General features: G+C 36.2%; 1 protein-coding gene across 13 annotated transcripts in view; it reads left to right on the top strand.

The window, feature by feature from the left end:
• ANKS1B (ankyrin repeat and sterile alpha motif domain containing 1B) overlaps positions 1-22,930 on the top strand; it is a 1,096,782-nt gene that overhangs the window by 158,881 nt on the left and 914,971 nt on the right. For all 13 annotated transcript variants that reach the window (XM_043562285.1, XM_043562284.1, XM_043562283.1 and 10 more), the window contains exons 2-3: positions 7,966-8,046; positions 17,283-17,439. In XM_043562285.1, coding sequence (XP_043418220.1) covers positions 7,966-8,046; positions 17,283-17,439 — 238 coding nt within the window. The remainder of the gene's footprint in view (positions 1-7,965; positions 8,047-17,282; positions 17,440-22,930) is intronic.

Genomic DNA, 22,930 nt, shown 5'->3' with positions numbered 1-22,930 from the left:
CATCCCAGGAATGAATCCCACTTGATCATGGTGAATAATTCTTTTTATATGCTGTTGAATTCGATTTGCTAGTATCTTATTGAGAATTTTTGCATCCATATTCATCAGGGATATTGGCCTGTAGTTCTCTTTTTTTTACTGGGTCTCTGTCTGGTTTAGGAATCAAAGTAATACTGGCTTCATAGAATGAGTCTGGAAGTTTTCCTTCCCTTTCTATTTTTTGGAATAGCTTGAGAAGGGTAGGTATTATCTCTGCTTTAAACTTCTGGTAGACCTCCCTTGGGAAGCCATCTGGTCCTGGACTCTTATTTGTTGGGAGATTTTTGATGACTGATTCAATTTCTTTGCTGGTTATGGGTCTGTTCAAGCTTTCTGTTTTCTCCTGATTGAGTTTTGGAAGTGTGTGGGTGTTTAGGAATTTGTCCATTTCTTCCAGGTTGTCCAGTTTGTTGGCATATAATTTTTTCATAGTATTCCCTGATAATTGTTTGTATCTCTGAGGGATTGGTTGTAATAATTCCATTTTCATTCATGATTTTATCTATTTGGGTCATCTCCCTTTTCTTTTTGAGAAGCCTGGCTAGAGGTTTGTCAATTTTGTTTATTTTTTCAAAAAACCAACTCTTGGTTTCGTTGATCTGCTCTACAGTTTTTTAGATTCTATATTGTTTATTTCTGCTCTGATCTTTATTATTTCTCTTCTTCTGCTGGGTTTTGGCTGTCTTTGCTGTTCTGCTTCTATTTCCTTTAGGTGTGCTGTTAGATTTTGTATTTGGGATTTCTCTTGTTTCTTGAGATAGGCCTGGATTGCAATGTGTTTTCCTCTCAGGACTGCCTTTGCTGCATCCCAAAGCGTTTGGATTGTTGTATTTTCATTTTCGTTTGTTTCCATATTTTTTTAAATTTCTTCTCTAATTGCCTGGTTGACCCATTCATTCTTTAGTAGGGTGTTCTTTAACCTCCATGCTTTTGGAGGTTTTCCAGACTTTTTCCTGTGGTTGATTTCAAGCTTTATAGCATTGTGGTCTGAAAGTATGCATGGTATGATTTCAATTCTTGTATACTTATGAAGGGCTGTTTTGTGACCCAGTATGTGATCTATCTTGGAGAATGTTCCATGTGCACTCGAGAAGAAAGTATATTCTGTTGCTTTGGGATGCAGAGTTCTAAATATATCTGTCAAGTCCATCTGATCCAATGTAGCATTCAGGGCCCTTGTTTCTTTATTGACCGTGTGTCTAGATGATCTATCCATTTCTGTAAGTGGAGTGTTTAAGTCCCCTGCAATTACCACATTCTTATCAATAAGGTTGCTTATTTTTATGAGTAATTGTTTTATATATATGGGGGCTCCCGTATTCGGCGCATAGACATTTATAATTGTTAGCTCTTCCTGATGGATAGACCCTGTAATTATTATAGAATGCCCTTCTTCATCTCTTGTTACAGCCTTTAATTTAAAGTCTAGTTTGTCTGATATAAGTATGGCTACTCCAGCTTTCTTTTGACTTCCAGTGGCATGATAAATAGTTCTCCATCCCCATGCTCTCAATATGAAGATGTCCTCAGGTCTAAAATGAGTCTCTTGTAGACAGCAAATAGATGGGTCTTGTTTTTCAATCCATTCTGATACCCTATGTCTTTTGGTTGGCGCATTTAGTCCATTTACATTCAGTGTTATTATAGAAAGATATGGGTTTAGAGTCATTGTGATGTCCGTAGGTTTCATGCTTGTAGTGGTATCTCTGGTACTTTGTCTCACAGGATCCCCCTTAGGATCTCTTGTAGGGCTGGTTTAGTGGTGACGAATTCCTTCAGTTTTTGTTTGTTTGGGAAGACCTTTATTTCTCCTTCTATTCTAAATGACAGACTTGCTGGAGGAAGGATTCTCGGCTGCATATTTTTTCTTTTCATCACATTGAAGATATCCTGCCATTCCTTTCTGGCCTGCCAAGTTTCAGAAGAGAGATCAGTCACAAGTCTTATAGTTCTCCCTGAATATGTTAAGGCACGTTTATCTCTAGCTGCTTTCAGAATTTTCTCTTTATCCTTGTATTTTGCCAGTTTCACTATGATATATCATGCAGAAGATCGATTCAAATTACGTCTGAAGGGAGTTCTCTGTGCCTCTTGGATTTCAATGCCTTTTTCCTTCCCCAGATCAGGGAAGTTCTCAGCTATTATTTCTTCAAGTACACCTTCAGCACCTTTCCCTCTCTGTTCCTCCTCTGGAATACCAATTATGCATATATCATTTCTCTTTAGTGCATCACTTAGTTCTCTAATTTTCCCCTCATACTCCTGGATTTTTTTATCTCTCTTTTTCTCAGCTTCCTCTTTTTCCATAATTTTATCTTCTAGTTCACCTATTCTCTCCTCTGCCTCTTCAATTCGAGCCGTGGTCGTTTCTATTTTATTTTGCAGCTCGTTTATAGAATTTTTTAGCCCCTCCTGACTATTCCTTAGTCCCTTGATCTCTGTAGCAAGAGATTCTCTGCTGTCCTGTATACTGTTTTCAAGCCCAGCGATTAATTTTATGAGTATTATTCTAAATTCACTTTCTGTTGTATTGTTTAAATCCTTTTTGTTCAGTTCATTAGCTGTTTTTATTTCCTGGAGATGTTTTTGAGGGGAATTCTTCCGTTTGGTCATTTTGGATAGTCCCTGGCGTGGTGTGGACCTGCAGGGCACTTCCCCTGTGCTATCTTGAGTAACTGGAGTTGGTGGGTGAGGCCACAGTCAGACCTGATGCCTGCCCCCAGCCCACCTCTGGGGCCTCAGTCAGACTGGTGTTTGCCTTCTCTTCCCCTCTCCTAGGGGCGGGATTCACTGTGGGGTGGTGTGGCCCCATCTGGGCTACTTGTACACTGCCAGGCTTGTGGTGCTGGGGATCTGGCGTATTAGCTGGGGTGGATAAGCAAGGTGCATGGGGGCAGGAGGGGCAGGCTTAGCTCGCTTCTCCTTAGGTGATCCACTTCAGGAGGGGCCCTGTGGCAGTGGGAGGGAGTTAGACCCGCTGCTGGAGGTGCGGATCCGCAGAAGCACAGCGTTGGGTGTTTGCACGGTGCCAGCAAGTTCCCTGGCAGGAACTGGTTCCCTTTAGGATTTTGGCTGGGGGATGGGCGAGGGAGATGGCGCTGGTGAGCGCCTTTGTTCTCCGCCAAACTGCGCTCTGTCGTCCAGGGGCTCAGTAATTCTCCCTCCCGTTGTCCTCCAGCCTTCCCGCTCTCGGACAGAGCTGTTAACATATAACCTTCCAGCTGTCAAGTCCCACTTGCTGTCGCAACACACTCCGTCCGGCCCCTCCGCTTTTGCCAGCCAGACTCAGGGGCTCTGCTTGGCCGGCGGGCCACCCCTCCGCCCCGGCTCCCTCCTGCCAGTCCGTGTAGCGTGCACTGCCTTGCCACCCTTCCTACCCTCTTCCTTGGGCCTCTCGTCTGCGCTTGGCTCCTGAGACTCCGTTCTGCTAGTCTTCTGGCGGTTTTCTGGATTATTTAGGCAGGTGTAGGTGGAATCTACGTGACCAGCAGGACGCGGTGAGCCCAGTGTCCTCCTACGCTGCCATCTTCCCTCTGATCCTTCTTTAATCAGTGTTGTATTGTTTTCAGAGTAGAGGTCATTCACCTCTTTGGTTAATTTTATTTTTAGGTATTGTATTATTTTTGGTGCAGTCATTAATAGCTATTGTAAATAGGTCTTTCTGCTGCTTCATATTTAGTGTATAGAATTGAAGGAGATTTCTGTATATTATTTTGTATCCTTTGACTTCATGGAATTCATTTCAATTCTAGGTTTTGGTGGAGTATTTCAGGTCTTGTATATATAGTATCATGTCATCTGCAAATAGTGAAAGTTTTACTTCTTCTTTATTAACTCAGATGTCTTTTAATTCTTTGTGTTGTCTGATTGCTGTGGGTAAGACTTCCAATAATATGTTGAATAAAAGCGAGAGTGGGTATCCTTGTCTTCTTCCTGACTGTAGGGGAAAGTTCTCAGTTTTTCACCATTGGTATGATGTTCATTGTGGGTTTTTCATACATTGAGGTATTTTTCCTCTATACCTACTTTGTTGAGGGTTTTTATCACAAAGGATTCTGTACTTTGTCCGGTGCTTTTTCTGATCCTTTTGAAATGATCATATGGTTTTTTATCCTTTCCTTTTTAAAAAATATTTATTTATTTTTGAGAGAGAGAGAGAGAGAGAGAGAGAGAGAGAGAGAGAGAGAGAGACAGAGCATGAGCGGGAGGTGGGGAGTGGGGCAGAGAGAAAGGGAGACACAGAAGCTGAGGGAGGCTCCATACTCTATCAGCACAGAGCCCAACGTGGGGCTCAAACTCACGAACTTTGAGATTATGACCTGAGCTAAGGTCAGATGCTTACCCACTGAGCCACCCAGGTGACCCCCTTCATATTTGTTATTAACCGTATTATGTATTTGGTTTCTCCCATGTTGGGTGCAAAAATACTTAAATGATTTTTATATCTTTTTGTTGAATTGTTCCCTTTATGATTATATAGAACCCTTCTTTGTTTATTTTTACAGTTTTTATTTTAAATTCTGTTTTGTGTGATAGAAGTATTGCTACCCCAGCATTGTTTTGCATGATAAATATTTCTCCATCCCCTCACTTTCAGTATGCAGGTGTCTTTAGGCTTGAAGTGAGTCTCTTGTAGGGCACTATATAGATTCATCTTTTTTTTTAATCTACTCTGTCACCATATGTCTTTGCAGCATGTAGTCCATTTACATTCAAAGTAATTATCAATAGGTATTTGTTGCCATTCTGTTACTTGTTTTATAGTTGTTTTGGTAGTTTTCTCTGAGCCTTTCTTTCTCTCTTTGATGATTTACTGGCTTTCTTTTAGTGATACTCCTTTCTCTTTATTCTTTATATATGTATTACTGGTTTTTGATTTTTGGTTACTGTTAGTTTTGTATATAACATCTGCGTATAGTAGTCTGTATTAAGTTGATGGCTGATTAAGTTTGAACCCATTCTTTACTCCCCTCTCCAGCATATTTCACATATATGGTATTATATTTTACAACAATTTATTTTGTGAATCCTTTGGCTGAATTTTACAAATATACTTATTTATACTGCTTTTGTGTTTTTTACTTTTCACACTCTCACTTATGGTCTTTCATTTATACTCAAAGAGTCCCCTTTAATATTTATTGTAGGGCTGATTTAGTGGTAATCAATTCCTTTTTTTCTTTTTTATTTGTCTGAGAAACTCTGTATCTCTCCTTCTATTCTGAATGATAGTCTCCCTGGATAGAGTGTTCTTGGCTGCAGATTTTTCCCTTTCAGCACTTTGATATATCATATTAATCCCTTTTTGTCTTCAAAGTTTCTACTAAAAAATCTGTTGGTAGCCTTATGGAGTTTCCCTTGTATGTAACTGTCTTCTTTTCTCTTGCTGCTTTTAAAATTCTCTGTTTATATCACTACTTTTTGCCCTTTTAATTACTTTGTGTCTTGGTATAGACCTCCTGGGGTTGGTTTTATTGGGTAACTCTCTTCCTCCTTTTCCATGTTAGGGAAGTTTTCAGCTATTATTTCTTTAAATAAATTTTCTGCCCCCCCTTTTTTCTCTTCTCTTTCTGGTATCCCTCTAATGAGAATATTATTATGATTGTGGAGTGTCTGAATTCCCCGTCTACTCTCATTTTGCAGCTTTTTTCTCTCACCTGCTAAGCTTGATTACTGTCCATTATTTTTTCTTCCAGGTTGCTAATTCATTCCTCTACTTCTTCTAGCGTATTTATTCTAATAGAATAATTTTTTTTTTTTATTTTCAAGAAAGTGAAAGCATGTGAGCAGGGGAGAGGGCCAGAAGGGGAGAGAGAGAGAGAGAGAGAGAGAGAGAGAGAGAGAGAGAGAGAGAATCTTGAGAAAGCTCCATGATTAGCATGAAGCCCAATGTGAGGATTGATCCCACAACCCTGGGATCATGACTTGAGCCTAAATTAAGAGTCAGACCCTTAATGGTCTGAGCCACCCAGGTGCCCATCAAGTATATTTTTCACTTCAGTTATTATTTTCTTCATCTCTGATTGGTTCTTTTTTAACTCTGTGTTAAGAGTCTGGTCTCACTGATGTCCTTCACTTTTTTCTCAAGTCCAGTGAGTATCTTTATGATCATTACTTTAAATTTTCTTTCAGGATATTACATATACCTCTATTGCTTATGTCTCTTGCTGTGATTTTGTCTTCTTGTTTCATTTGGGACATAATTCTCTGTCTTCTCATTTTGCCTGTTTTTGTCTGTTTCCTTGTGTTAGAATTGTCAACTAGTCTCTTGCTCTTGAGAGTAGTGAGCAGGGTGTGTACTTATAATGAGGTGGCAATTGTCCTCCTCCACAGGGGACATGTAGCTGCTGCAGAGACTCAGGCTGGCAAGGGAACTCCACAGTGTGTGCAGGTGAGGGTTGCAGTTTTAAAAAGGTGCCAGGGTCCTCCACAGTAGGTTGGGGGAGGTAGTGTTGGCAAGATTTGCAATGGTCTGGGAGAGGGGACCTGCAGCACCTAAGGCAAGTGTGGCTTTAAAAGGGGGAAGGGTGCAGTGTAAGCACTAAGTAGTGAATGCATGCACCCTGCTGTTTCTGCCACTGCACAAAGCTATGTGATTATGCTGGGGAGTGGGGGGGGATGGCACCTGCCAGCTCTTTTGTTCCTGGAGAAGTCCCTCAGGAACTCTGAAATTAATAACTGACTCTCCCTCCTGTGCACCCCAGATGTTTTTCAAACTGCTGCTTCTAAGTGGTGTCTTTGAGAACTATTTGTTGTGTGTTTCTTTAAGGGCAGGGACTCATTTTCCTTTCACCCTTTGTGCTTGCTCTCCCAGAGCCCAGCCACTGATTTTTAAGTTCCAGGCTTTAAGTCCTGCTTGTTACAGGAACTCATGAAATTTAATTCCACTGATTTTCAAAGCTAAATGCTGTGGGGATTTGTCTTTCCCAGGCTTTCCATTGTGATAGTCTCTTTGTCACCTCTCTACATGCCTGTGTTGCAGCTCCCTCCTTCTGGTGACCAGACCCAAGGGGTTTAGCTCCCTACTGTATGTATGCCCTTCCTACCCTATTCGATGTGACCTTTCCTTGATATTTAGGTGTGGGGTTTGTTCTGCCAGTCTTTGGATCATTTTCTACATTATTTGTGCTGATGTGAGTGTTATCTAGTTATATATGTGGGAGGAGGTGAATTAGGGTCCTCTTCTGCCACCTTCCCTGGGGCTCTCTAGACCTTAGTTTTGAGGGCTTTAATATTGTCATGAATGCCAGATAAAGTAATTTTTTGGTCTACTTTAGGAAAAGTGGCTTTCAATTCCTTATGTTTTCAAAAGCTAAAAATAGTTTCTATAGTAATAATGTCAGGATAAAATGGGCTATTTTATGTAGTTACATTATCTCTAAAATATGTTGTTTTGTAAAATGATAACTTTAGAACTGTTAGAATCGTCTGGTTTACAGCAGTCCAAATCTTCAACTATATTTTCAAGTATGAAATACTTATTTTCTTGGTAGCGTTTAAATAGCAAGAAGAGTTTATATATTCTTCCCATAATGCAGAAATATCTTTTAACTTATATAAATCTCTGCCATCTTAGAAGGGTTGTGTTAAAAGGGAGGAGGCAGGTGTTATGAATCTTTATTCTTTGGTATAAACTACAGTGGCTGAGTGTTAATTGCTTCCAATATTTAAGTAATGAAATAAAGTAATAGGGAATTTTTGTATTCAGATTTTAATACATGGCAGTAGGCCTACATTCACTAATAATTTCTCTACATCAAATAAATTATTGTTCCAAGGAGAATACATGAAAGATGGCATTCATTTTCTACATGACTAAAATTTTCATATGCAACATGCTGCTGGCTGTGGGACTATCAGGCTTCTTTGTTTTTCAAAGCACGATTCTGCTTAACTGTTAACTCTGCACTTGTGCTTTATTTGCAGCATCTGGCGAGGCCCCAATGTAAACTGCACAGACAGTTCGGGTTACACTGCTTTACACCATGCAGCCTTAAATGGACATAAGTAAGTGCTCCTTATTTGGACTAGAATCCTTGTGTATGTAGTTACATGTGATGAACTTTATTATGTTGATGAGACCTGTCTCATGTTGCCAGGAGTCCCTTGAGCTTAGGTGAATTTGAAGAGGCACCAGGGGGCAACACTGACAAGTTAAACTTGGTAGGAATGTTGCTGTGGATGATTATGTGCAGAGTGTAAACTGAGAGAATTGTCGTAAAATAGTCAAATACCACACGAAGAGAATGAAAGAAGTGATAGGACATGTTAGTTATGCATAACTTATGGGAAGGAATGGGATAAAACCTGTTATTAATGCCTCCCTACCTTTTTGGGTGTCTTTATCAAACATGGGGAGTATTCACCAAGAGTAAAATCTTGATAGATTCTTACTATGAATATGAGTCACAGGCATTTATATGAACCACTTCAAAATCTTTCACATTTACTTAAAATGCTTTTTCTTTGTTATTCAAGATAGTCTTTCTGGTTTTTAATTTCTTTCTGTGGAATTATGTTTCAGTAATGTGATAGCCTACAATATGGACAATGAAATAATGTGTAACCATAACCATCACTTCATTTCTAGTATTTGACCTACTTTACCTTATGGTTTTGTGCCAGAGTCACAGTGTGAGGAGTCCTTTGAATGATTCAGATGTCCTGTCTTACCCCATCATAGAACAAAAGGCGTTCTTTTTATGTCAGTCTTTCTTATCTGTTTTTCCTTTGCTCTAATGGCCCAAATTAGTCTTCCCAGATATGGATCATTTCATTTCACTTTAGTTTTTTAGATGTGATAATATTGCCTTAAACATGCTAGATACAAAAAAAAAATTAAAAATTCTGGTTACCTTTTGCTTTCCCATCTAACCTTTCTTTTATTCTATGAATTGAGACACAGGATCAAGTCACACTTGATCACATTTTATGGACTTAAAGTTTTTACACAAGAAACTTATCATTTTGCCATTTATCATTGTGATATTTTTAACTTCAAACTTATTGCAGAAACCTAGCATTATCATTCTGTTTAGATATGGAGATATATCTATATCTACGCATATGTAATTATATACGTAATCATAATGTTTTGTCACTTGGATTCTTAGTATTAGAATTCCCAAAATACATTTCTATTTATCCACTCCCTAGTCTATATTGAATCATCTTATACCATGTAACTTAGCACCTTTTATTTGCTGGATATTTTTCAAACTTTATTGTTGTCCTGATGAATTCATGTGTTCAGATTGCTATCATTTGAATGTTTTAAAGGAATTACTATTTTTTCTTCTTTGTACCTGGGTCATCAGGAATAAAAGCAAATGAAATCAGCCCAAGAAATACAATGTTGATGGCTTCTTTGGTCATCCTAATTGTCATTCCTAATTCAGAGGAAATTCCAGTTGGGAAAATAACTGGAAAGACTATCAAATCTAATGGACAGAAGATCTTAGGCCTGAGCATTGGAGCTATACTGCTTTTCTTGTTCTATCATAGCTTGTCATTATAAGTACTTCTCAAAATAATATTTCAAAATGGATTAGCATTCATATTCCTCCATGATTTTCCATGTTTAGGAAATGTTATTGTTCATACATGATGACCTATGAAGTTCTAACTTCTAACCATTGAGATATGGTTCCCTATGCCCACTGCATAATTGTTTGTTTCTATTAGCAATTTACAAAGTAAAGATAATTTAAGTGAATTGAATATCAATCATTAAGATTGTGACCATAAAGAGATGAGTGATTTGACCAGATATCTTTTAAGATCTCTTTGATTGCAGGTATTCTCTGAGAATTATATATCTCTGATTTTATATGAAGATCCCATCTTTTTAACATTTTCTAGAAAGATTTTACTCAGTGTCATTGTACAGGCATTGGAAAAAAGCAGGAAAATTTCTGATCCCATCTTCCCATCTCTGCTGGTTATGTGACCTTTCCCCATTTAATTAACCCATCTAGTGCTGAATTCAGTGTACTGAATACATAGGCTGGATATTTCTCATTGTTCCTTTCAATGATTACATTTTATGATACACTGCTTTTGTATTTGTGGCTCAGTTATGTACTATGATGCTAAAATTCTGAAATTTACATTTCCATCTAGAGTGTAAGATTTACGGACTTTAAATTACCCATGGATTTTTGTAATTAGAGATGATTTATTCAACCCAACCCCCCTCCCCTCATGGAGAAACAAGACCATTCTGGATAAATGACATAGTGGTCATTTAGATATTAAGGTGGGGCTGTGTCTTGAGTTTAAGTGTTTTAGTTCTAAGTGCATGCCTTTGCCGATACTGTACATTATCTTCTCTTTGTGACTCTGCACATCAGTTTCCTAAACTCTTGCTTGCTTTCCTCTGTTCTGTTGTCTATTTCTGGACTGCCTCCCATCAACTAGTATGTTCATTCAGAATGCTAATTTTAATATTGGTTTAAGAAAATATATTTGAAGGACAAAAAATGTCATAGAATATATCTCAGAGCCAGAGAAGAATGTTTTTTCTTTTCTTTGCTTTTGCTATTCTCACTTAGCAAGGTAATGAGCAATTGATTATTTTGTATTCTTCCCAAGCATGCGTTAGCAGTCAGCACAGAAACACATCATTTCCATGTTTGTTGCTATTGTTGTTGTAGCCATCATCTGTAAATTGTGTCTGAAAACATTATGATTTCTAGGCTAAAGTTCATGGAATCATAGAGCTAGAAGTATTATTACAGGGTTCTGTAGTTTATTCTTTTCCTTTGAACACAGGCTTTTCCTTTACCCTCAACACATGGTCTAAGCCTTCGTACTGCAAATTATGCCCATATTATATCCTCTTATTTTGTATGTTTTACTGGAAGCTCTTGTTTATCAACTCTAGTTAATCCTCAAACAGAATAGGACCTTATACCTGAAATACATTGTTTCATAATGAACAATTCATCTCACTTAGCCAAATCAAGACACAATAGAAAATGTACTTCTGTTAGTGATTTCCTGGGTCATTTGTAATTGCAGATTAGAAAATTATTACCTTCAAATGATAGAAAAAAACCCCCACCGTCAGTAGAACAAAATCCACTAGCAATGATTATAAATTATTTCAGTAGATAGGCAAGAGACCTATGTCTGTTTTTCTTTTTTAAAATATGGAGGATTCATTTTCTCTCTCATGTATTTCTGCCACAAATTTGGTTCTCTTAATTCTCTTCCTAGTAGACATTAGCCAGCCAGCTGGCCTGATTTTCTGCCTTTCTTCTTGTCTCTCACCCTCCTTCCATCACTTCTTTCTTCCCTACCTCCTTCCCTTTTTCCTTCCTTTCTTCCTTCTATCGCTTCTTCCCTCCCTTCCTTTCTTCTTTCCTTTTCCTTCTTCTGTCCTTCCCTTTTCTCTTTTTCTCATCTTTTCTTTTTTTTAAATAATAATCTTATTGTTCACTATAAAGTTTTAGTAAACATTTGTATTCATATTTCACTTCTCCTCTTCTTGGCAAATTATTCCTTTCCTTTTTTTCTTAAGTTTCATCTCATTAAACTATATTGGGCACGTTGTGATTCTTGGATGCTGTTTTGAAAACTGTCAGCACTAAATTGTTACGTTTATATCTTTGAAATATATGTGTCTTTGATATGCGTGGGGTTTAAGTATTTTCTGTTCTTGCCTCATTCTTTGAATGTTTAATGTTTGGATTCTAGACTCCATTATCTGAAATCCAAATTGTATCTCAAATTGTATCTAGAATCCAGATGGTAAGCTATGTGTACTTTTGATTCACTCTTTCTTAGGTTTTCTAATGAAAGGAGAGAACTTCCTCTAAAAATTTATATAGTCTGGTCCATGAAATTTCTCTTTGGATAACCTAGAAATAACTTGGATATAATTGCTTCTTTCCTGGATAAGGATATTAACTAGTTAAAATTTGCTCTTATTCACTTTCTCTGGAAATCTATGAGAGTGAATTCAGTATAAAAAGAAGCTCCAGCCAGAAAATGGAGTGTATGTCCTAGAGTCTTTTGACCATGTTGAATACATTTGCAACTCTGTTTCTGTTAAGGAGAAGTAAAATCTTCAAGAAAGTCTGAAATAAAAAAAGGCCTTAATTAATTTGAGAATTTCATTAGTTTGTTACTACTATATCCATATAAAAATGACTTGTGTTTACTTCAGAGTTATTTAGACTACTAACAAGTAAGGGAGGATGGAACAAAATAAATGTCTTTGGTTATGATTCAATTATAGGGAAATTTGCTTTTGAGGTGAAGAAATTTGAATGTTGAACCTTCACAATGAACTTAATTTTGCTCAGAACATATCCTGAAACTTCTTAAAAGACATTTCATATTAATTAGAAGTGTATTTATATCTATCAGAAAATGAAGCAAATCAAATACATTAGCAAAAATCAATACTTTTAGAATTCCTATTTTTACCTGAACTTCTATATTAGCTTCAGGCTGCAAAATGTTGCAATGATTTAAATTATGTTGTTATTAAATTTAATTTACTCCTGGGAAATGGAGTTATTTTTTCTGTGATCTCATCAACCACATTAACTTTAGGATGTTAGAGCAATTCTTATTTATCAAATGCTGTATATAAGAAAGAATGGCACTTTATGGTTAAGATATAGAGGTTATTTCTCTGCTATTTTATAAACTTTGTTCATCAATATTACTTAATATTTCATGCCTACTAACCTAGCACAGTCAACATGTTCATTTGTTGATACCACTGGAAGATGTAAGGTACAACTTAAATAAAAATGAAAATTAATAATACTAATTTGGGGGGATCCTAATGTTAAATAAATCCTTTCAGCTTAGATACTATAGATAGTACCCCAAATTTAGTTTATTCTTAATGAGTCTGGATGAAAAGGGCCTGTTTAATACATATTACTTGTAATATACATGTACAAGTATACATCATTTCTTAATATACATCATAAGAAAGATTAATGGCAATTTGTTGGTTAATATCTTATTTATGATTCAGTAAGACTGACAGACACAGTTTTGATCAGAAATATAACTTTAGGGATGCCTCGCTGGTTCAGTCAGTATAGCATGGGACTCTTGATCTTGGGGTTGTATGTTCGAGCCCCATGTTGGGTGTACAGATTACTTAAAAATAAAATCTTTAAAAAGAAAGAAATATAGCTTTATATTTCACAAATATGTTTTCACATTAGAAACCTGAGCCATGCCAGTTCATTAGCTGATATCTTTGAATAAGGTGAAAGGTACAACTTAAATAAAAATTTAAACACACATTTAAATTTACAAAAAAAAAAATATAATAAAATGAATAAGTTTTTTAAAAACTTAAATATAATAGTGTTTAGTTAGGATCTTAGTGTTCACCAAAGGCAATTTCATAGGCATACAGATTAGTTTTTTCAGATTTAGATATTAGGTACTGGTAATATCACATAATACAAATGTCAGTAAGTTAAAATTTTCACTATCTCACCAATCTTCCTGATAAATAAAGAATAAATGTATATTACATACATTATTAGAAAATGTCAACAGGACTTGAGCCAAGGAACAAATGAAACTCTGAATGGATTTTGTGGAGTAAGAGAAAATAGGATTGATGAACCCCTTAAACTATCTTCTTTACCCTTTGAAAGGAAATGCTTTTAGAAGTTTCAGAATATTTTTTTTTTAATTTGGTTAGGCATTGAGGATTGAAGTTAAAATTCTTCACATAAGGATCTTTCTCTGATAAATGAATTTGGAGAAGGCTATTTTGTGGTTGTGTAAATTCCACTTTTTAGATCCATATATTTAACTGTATCTTCTTTTGGTATCATTTTACCTTTTATTTAAATACTGAAATCTTTGATTAAAAAATTGCTGGGATTGGTAAACATTGCTGTAGCTTGCCTTGAGAATATGTGTGATTGCATACAAATTTACAGTCATACCTGTTTTTCATTTGATTCACACCACAACCCATTCAGATTGTCAGGAAGACGTAGTCTTTAAATTCTATTTTAATAATACCTGAAAGACTGACAGAGGTTATTTGATTTGCTCAAGATAACCAAATTAGTAAATAGTAGAGTTGGTACCTTAAACCAGATATTCTGATTTTTAGCTGCTTTTGTTATTCATAGGTCTTGAATCCTTTTTACCCCATTGTAGCTATTTATCTCAGAATGGAAGACCCTATATAGTAACTCTTGCATGGCAGAGAGGTGAGGACAAATATATGAACTGGACAAGCTTCAAGTGTCATTTGGATTTTCAGATTTCATTTTTACAAAGGTGATTTGCTGGAAGCATTTCTATTTTGAAAGGATTTTATTTTTACTTGGGGCAAGAACTAATATTTTCGTATAGTGCTTTACTGTTTATTGAGTGGCTTCTTTTCTGTGATCTCAATTAAAGCTCCTACCAATATTGACCAGTAGGCATTATTATTATTATTATATCCCCTACAGAAAAGAAAAAGAAAACTGAGCCTAAATAATTTCTCTAGGGTCACATCATTAGGCAGTTTGTGTAGCTGGGACTCAAATCCAAATTTTCTAAATTCAGATTTTATAATACTGGTTCTTAAAAAGAATATTAAAATGAGATTTATTCTTATTTTCACTGACATCTTATCATTAGAAAATCTAGGACTCCTTGGAACTTTAATATTTGTACAACATTTTTTTGGTTCTTTTTCATCATGATTTCATGCATTTATCTGTTAAATCTAGTGTTTCATGTGTGGGGAATGAAGAATAGTTTTCCCTTTACCATTCAAGATTCTTGGTTGAGGAACTCTTCCCTCTCCCCATAATAAAAAGATAGATTAGCAGGAGAAAAACAAGAAGTTTAGTTACATGTATACCTCTTGTATACATGGGAGATAACCCAGAAAAACGGAATTAAACTGAATTAATCCCCTGAAATGGCCCTTGCCACCACCTTAAATACCATTGCCTGCTAAAGATGAAAAGATGTTTGTCAAAGAGAACCAGTTATGGGAGGTTAGGAGGAAAAGAGCAGTAAACAAGGTATGGGATTGTTGTACAGATAGAAGTTGCTACCTTCCTCCTTGATAATTCTAGAGATATAGAGTCCTTTTTCATTTTCTGGCACAAAAAAAAGGGAGAGAGACTTCCTTACAAATGGCGATTTCTGTTATAAATTTAAATGTCTATTACAAAAAGGTAACTTTTAGTCCATTTTCAGAGCTTTTCCAGCATCTACTCTTTCTTGAAAGTAATCAGCCTAAAATCATCCTTATGCCAAAGAGACATATTTTGGGGTGGTATATTCTGCTCCCCTTCATAAGTTTAGATCACATTCTGGGCATTATATTTTACTTTTCACTGTAATGTTTGTGTTGTATCATGTCTATTTTGTATGTTTGTAGGGGGTAGCTATTATAGTTCTTAACTATTCAGACTTCCTCCAATTTTTTTCATTTGTTACTTACATTTAAAGTCTGGCTTCATGAAATACTTAAATTTAGCTCTTTGTGTTACATTTGTTCTTACTACCAGTGATTTGTTATATATGAGAAACAACTTTAGAATTTATTGTAATTGCATATGTATATATGCATGTGTTTGTATATCTGTCTAGGATTTCATTAAGTGAATTTAATAGATTTATTTGCTTCAATTTAATTGCTTCATAAATGCTTCCAGGTAAAAGTGCATTTTTTGTTTAGAGTTACTGTTTTTGATTGTTTGATACAAAATTCAATATAATGTGTACCAAAACTTGTTAACTGTTCCTGAAGTTGGATATTACAGTTCAGAATTTTTGCTTTGAAAATTTGTTGGGGATTGGGTACAAAATACTATAGGTAGGGTATGTTGAGTATGAATTGATATTGAATCAGTAGTGGAACTTGTCTCATGAATGAATTTCCTTCTTGAAACCATTTTTATTTTTTATTTTTTTTTAAATTTTTTTTCAACGTTTTTTATTTTATTTTTGGGACAGAGAGAGACAGAGCATGAACAGGGGAGGGGCAGAGAGAGAGGGAGACACAGAATCGGAAACAGGCTCCAGGCTCTGAGCCATCAGCCCAGAGCCCGACGCGGGGCTCGAACTCCGGGACCGCGAGATCGTGACCTGGCTGAAGTCGGACGCTTAACCGACTGCGCCACCCAGGCGCCCCTTGAAACCATTTTTAAAGAAAAAAATATTTATTGATTGATTTTGTGAGAGAATGCATGTATATACGTGTGTGGGAGGGGCAGAGAGAGGGAGAAAGAGTACCAAGTAGGCTCTGTGCTGTCGGTACAAGTCCAGTGCAGGGCTCAATTCCATGAACTGTGAGATCATGACCTGAGCCAAAATCAAGAGTTGGTTGTTTAACCAACTGAGCCCCCCAGGCACCCCTTGAAATCATTTTTTTAAGCTTGGAAGGGAGAGATGAAGGAGTGCAGAAGTATGAATAACATATTCATAATATGTTGTATGCCATGGCTGAAAAATTATTAAACTTTCCCCCCCTTTCCTGCTGTCTGCTTTGTCTTTTATATGCATTTTCAATTTATTATTTCCACTCTTTGCAGGAATGATGTATAAATTCTCTAAAAGTCTCTTGGTAGCATGATTTTTTTTTTTTTTTTTTTGTAAATAAGGAGTTTGCTTATCCTCAGCTTTTCCTTCACACTAACTCTCAGGTATGGGCTGTTTGGGAAAAAACCCTTTTAAAAAAATAGGAAGAGGTATTTTTATTTTTACTTTATTTTTTATTATTATTTTTATTTTTTTTTAATTTTTGAGAGAGAGAGAGATAGAGAGTGACCAGGGGAGGGGCAGAGAGAGGGAGACACAGAATCGGAAGCTGGCTCCAGACTCTGAGTGCTCAGCACAGAGCCCGACGCGGGGCCTGAACCCACGAACCATGAGATCATGACCTGAGCCGAAACCAAGAGTTGGATGCTTAACCAACTAAGCCACCCAGGTGCCCCGGAAGAGGTATTTTTAAAAAAATGTTTTACTTGTTTCATTCAGTTATGAAATTAGATAAATGTTTCCCAAATGAATTCTATTAAGGACTTTCATTGGTTAGTTAGTGCTCTGTTTGTGTATGTGGTGTTGGTAGTTTTCCAGGTAAGTAAAATAGCCAAATGTTGAATAGGCTAACACTTAAACCCAGTTTTATGTCTCTTACTCTCAATTGCCAACCAGCAACTGGTATACTTTCATTGTTACCTGTTTAATGAAATCTGTGTGGTTAGCATATTTTCTTTTCTGTTTTTTTTTTCTTCTAGGGACATAGTTCTCAAACTACTTCAGTATGAGGCATCAACAAATGTAGCAGACAACAAAGGCTATTTTCCCATTCACCTGGCTGCCTGGAAAGGAGATGTAGAAATTGTGAAGATTCTTATTCATCACGGACCATCACATTCTAGAGTCAATGAACAGGTGCACTTGTCAAATGTTTGTTCATGCTATTGTGTTTTTAGTTTTGCAAAGTAAGGTAACAGTGAAGAATTGATAATTTTTGTCTTTACTCTGCCAAAGCTCTTTTCACTGCTAAATTTCCTAAAGGAGAAATTGTAAAGTTCCTTTGCACTTGTATTAGTTACATTGGCACTAAGTTGGGCATTTATAAAGATATTTGTTAATAAGAGAATCCCACATAAAGGAAATAATTGTCATATTTTTGATTGCCTTATATAAGCATTCATTTTGTAGTTTTTGAATAAGATAGAACAGAATTCACATTTGTAATATGAATTAGAGCTTTTCTTTTTCTTTTTCTTTTCTTTTTTGAGAGAGAGAGAGGAGTGTGTGTGCACCATCAGGGGGGTGGGCAGAGGGAGAGGGAGAGAGAGAATCTTAGGTAGGCTCCACACCCAGCATAGAGTCCAACAGGGGGCTCCATCTTGTGACAGTGAGATCATGACCAGAGCTGAAATCCAGAGTCAGTACTTAACCGGCTGAGCCACGTAGGTACTCCGAATTAGAGATTTTCTTAATAAAATTTTAAATGCTAAAACATTGATGATGGATTCATTGCAAAATGCTTCCCGTGTATGTAGCACTTTCACAGTAAATAGAATTTTGTGAATCAAAATGCAAAATACAGTATATACAGTTGCTAGTCATAACTGTAAATATTAAAAAAAATTTTTTTAATGTTTTAATTTATTTTTGAGATAGAGACAGAGCATGAGCAGGGGAGGGGCAGACAGAGAGGGAGACACAGAATCTGAAACAGGCTCCAGGCTCTGAGCTGTCAGCACAGAGCCTGATGCGGGGCTCGAACTCACGGACTGTGTGAGATCATGACCTGAGCTGAAGTCGGACACTTAACCGACTGAGCCACCCAGGGGCCCCACAACTGTAAATATTTTTAAGTTAAAAATTTCCTTTGCGTATGCCCAGAGTGAGTTGAATAAAACCCAGCAGCAATATAATGACAGAGAAAGTAAAAATATTTGCAAGTGCATAATATCCATATTACACATAACTGACATATTAAGAAAGGAATGCCGGTCTCTCTATTATAAATAAATAAGACCCCCAGATTCCAGAAAGTAAAATATGGTCCCCTAATACAGTATGATAACAAACATCTTGAGCTCTGCATGCCCCCTACTGTTCCCATTTTGTAAAACTATATTTGAAAACCAGCATGCAGTCCAACAATTGAATTACAACCGTGGCATTAAGCTGCAGGTTGGCAGTTGTCCAACATCAATGCAAGTAGGTTACTCTAGGGCAAGCACATCTAATAAAGTGCAATTAGCATACTGTTCAAATGCATACAGACTTTGCAAGCCTTTGACTGAAATTCAGACTAAAGAATGAAAAGTACCCATAGCTCTAACTATAAACACCAAAGGGAAGAAAAATACATTTTTCCCCCAGAAAAATGCACTTGTAGAAAGTTCCTGTAGGTAGGGAAAATGTTTTATTAATTGGAAAAGTGTATTACTAATATTCATCACAAAATTTCTATGCTTATAGGTTATAGAATGCAGAATATTTTTTATGCAAATATACTCATAAATTCAATATTTAAAAAATGAGAGATATGTCTATCTTTATCAGCATATCATGCTGAAGGGAAATTTTTGGGAATGCTGTTATGTTTGTCAGAAAATCAAAAGTGAAAAGATCATTTGTGGGATGAGCCATCTGGTGGTTATTCTTAAAACTGTCTGAATGCCCCAAAGTGAACCTGAAATAATAAGATGCAAAAACCATCCAAGGTTAAAAAAGAGGATGCTAGTTTTTACAAGCAAAATATTTTTTAAATGGCATGAAAATAAAAAAAAACACTTAGAATTAATTTATATTTGAAAGTTGTTTTGTCTTGTGGTTTCTACGGGAAACAAATTGAAAATTTCTTGTGATTTTTAATACCTTGTTTTAATATTTGTTTTTTATATGGTACTCCTTTAGCACTGGCCTATTTCTATCATTCAGTGTCATTTCTCCTAAAAGTTTCTGATGTGGGAATTTTATTTTCATAGCAACTTTTCATTTTAGGTTTATTTATTTCCCCCTCTGAATATGACAGAAATATACTAGTTACTTATAAACCTTTATGTATTTAAGCAATAGAGGGAAAGAATAAAAATGGTAATTAACATATACTGAGACATAAGATAGCCAGGTTATGCTAAGCACTTTCACCTATAATATGTTATTTAGTTAATTCTCACAACCTCTGAAGTGATATTATACTCCCATTTTATAGGTGAGAAATCAGGCTCAGTAAAGTTACATAACTCATCTAAGGGCACACATTACTGAATTACTAACAGTCAGACTTGGACTCTAATTCCAGAGCCCTCCACAATAGCACATTGGTATTGTCATTGTAAATCCGTTGCTTATGGAGTATTTACTATATGCCAGGTGATGTGCAAAGTACTTCATCTATGTTATCTTACTAAGCTCTACTGTAGCCTGATGAAGTAGGGATTAAATATTGTTCTTATTTTATATGTGGGAAGCTACCTTGGAGAGATTAAATAACTTGCCCATGATATCACATCTACTAAGAAATGCAGTTGTCATTAGTTTTTTTTTTTTTTTTTGATAATTTTTTAAATATTTATTTTAGAGAGAGAGAGAATGAGAGGGGGGAAGAGGGGAGGGGAGGGGAGAGAGAGAGAGCGAGCATGAGCAGGGGAGGGACAGAGAGAGATGGGGACACAGAATCTGAAGAGGCTCTAGGCTCTGAGCTGTCAGCACAGAGCCCAATGCGGGCTCAAACTCAAGAGCTGTGAGATCGTGACTTGAACTGAAGTCGGAGCTTGACTGACAGAGCCACCCAAGCACCCCAAGAAATGCAGTTAGTATTTGAAGGCAGGTTTTTCCGATGCAAAGCTCAAGCTCTTAGCCAATAATACTCCGTATTATTATAGTAAATTATGTGTAATTGTCAGGGCTTCATTCTGATTTCTGAAAGTAGTCTTTGGTTTCTAATACACCTTTCTTTAAAAATAATTCTGTCTTATATATTGATATTTAAAGTTTACAAAGCATTTTCCTATATCCTAAGGTTTATAGAGAGGATAATATTCTAATTTTACAGATAAGATAGGTTCAGAGAGATTGAGTGGTTTACTATTGCTTGTAAGTGTGGGTTATTAGCACTTCAACCTAGGTCACCATTTTATACTGCTCTAAAATTAGTGGTCAGTTTAGGGCAACATAATTTTGAAAACAAAGTAGACGTTGCCCCGATTATCATTTTTATAATTGATACATCCTTCCCATCTTTTGTCAGCTGATTTATTATTTCCTTTTTTCTGATGTCATGCATGTTTACAATTTATATTTCTCTGTATATTCATCTCTTCCCCCCCTTTTACCTCTTTCCTCCAACATTAGGGCAAAAACACGAAGAGCCTAGCTCATAAGTTTATTCTCTTGCCATTTACCAAAATTCAAACTAACTAGTGTTAGTTTCCATTGGTTTTACTTTCCAAAGCAAGATGTTTTGGAAAATAGCTTTTGTTAGCTGTTTTTTTCCTACCACCCATTGTCTAGAAGTGTCCTATAGTTTTGGAGAACACCCATTTGGCTAAAAAAAAAAAAAAAAAAAAAAAAAAGAAGAAGAAGAAGAAGTAGGGATTAACTGTTCAAGAATGTTCATTGTAGATCTACTAGCAGTTATCAATCAGTTCTTCTTCAGAGTCTGTTTATTTGAAATTAGATTCTTTTAGATCACTTGTTAGTATGGATACAAGTATACAATCAGGCCTCTTATAAAGATAACACAGTTGTGGTCTTTCTCATGTGACAATACAAGTATGTATTCATCATGGATAAATTCTATGAGTATTTTCTTCTGAGTAAGTCTGGCATTGTTGAAATAATTTTTTTTGACTTCTGAACAATGATAATTGGTGTTAATAGACAAAGTTTCAATTTTGCACTTATAATATCCTATGCTAAGACCTCTGCAAAAGTAGAGAGGTCTTTGAGGAATGATTATTTCATAATTGCCATTTCTTTTTCTCAAAGAGGTGCTGTTTTGAAAATTGAATTTCTTTCCAACCAAGGGCAAATTTTATTTGGTCAGAAGGCATATATCTAGATCATATTTTTATGGTGTAGAGTAGTAAAATTGATTTTCTTATCAGGCTTCTACAATTTAGCCAGATAAACAGGGAATGCAGACCTGTATCTGGTCAGTCTCTATGAGGAAGTAGACTGTAGCAATACATTCAAACTAAGAACAGGAATGACTGCCTCCAAAATGATGGAAGAAATAATGCCTCCAGCTGGATTCCCATCCATCAGATCTTAACTTTTTGGTGACTGCCTCCAGGGAGTATTTTTTTTTCTGGGCCTTATTCTTTGGTCTTCAAATGCCCTCTTCTGATACTTTTATTTGAAAGGTAAGTAGTAAGAAGCCTTTCGTAGTGCTCATTTAAAAATTTTTTTGCTACTCTGTCTTTAAGTTTTCAAATCCTTCCTCTGCTTTCAACTCTGTATTCTCAGCTTATCTGCATTCATCGGCCAGAGCAAGTCTGAGTTACTTTTAGGGACATTAAGATTTGTTCCGGTTTGAACCCTACTTACTCTTTTATTCATATGGTCGGAGCATATATCTAAGTACTTCCTATTACAACTCAGGGTTCTTTTCAGCAAAATCTATAGAAATTCTGCTTTCAGATCACTAATTTCCTTTCTTCTTTGACAATATAACAATACTTGGCAGGCAGTGTGGTGTAGGAGAAATGAACCAATGTATATACTCATTCAGCAAATGACAGTAGTAATAGTTGTTATTGTGGAAGACGGTTTTAAGAGCACTGACCTTGGGTCTAGGCTACCTATGTTCAGATCCTGGCCCCAACACTAAAAGGCTGTATATTCGAGGGCAAGTTATTTAACTACTCAGTGCCTCAGTTCCTCATATATAAAATGGCAATAATGATAATATTCGTATCCATCTCACAGTGAGGTAAACGTAAATGTAACTTGTAAGTGAGTAAACATGTATGGAATGCAACTGTGCCTGGCACATAGTGTTAGTTATGATGATGACTCTGATGATGGCAGCCCCTTTCTCAAACCCTCATTCAGGATCATTGCATTTTTGCTATTAAAATTTCTTGTTTACATTTTTCCTGACTAACGCTTCTACCTCCCGACATAGTCATATACCATCTATCTACACCATTTGCCTAAATGTACTGAAACATCCATCTACCTTATGAGTGGTTTAGTAAATTTTAATTCCAGCATAGTTAATATACTGTGTTATATTTGTTTCAGGTGTACATTATAGTGATTCAGTAACTCAATTTATAACTCAGTGTTCATCTAGATAAGTGTACTCTTTTTTTTAAGTAGTTTTTTCAAGTTTATTTTTGAGAGAGGCAGAGACAGCATGAATGGGGGAGGGGCAGAGAGAGAGGGAGAGAGAGAATCCTAAGCAAGC

This window comes from Prionailurus bengalensis, chromosome B4 (genome assembly GCF_016509475.1).
Source record: "Prionailurus bengalensis isolate Pbe53 chromosome B4, Fcat_Pben_1.1_paternal_pri, whole genome shotgun sequence".
Classification (NCBI taxonomy): domain Eukaryota; kingdom Metazoa; phylum Chordata; class Mammalia; order Carnivora; family Felidae; genus Prionailurus; species Prionailurus bengalensis.
The sequence above is the reverse complement of the archived record's forward strand: the minus strand, read 5'-3'. Positions and strand labels throughout refer to the sequence as shown.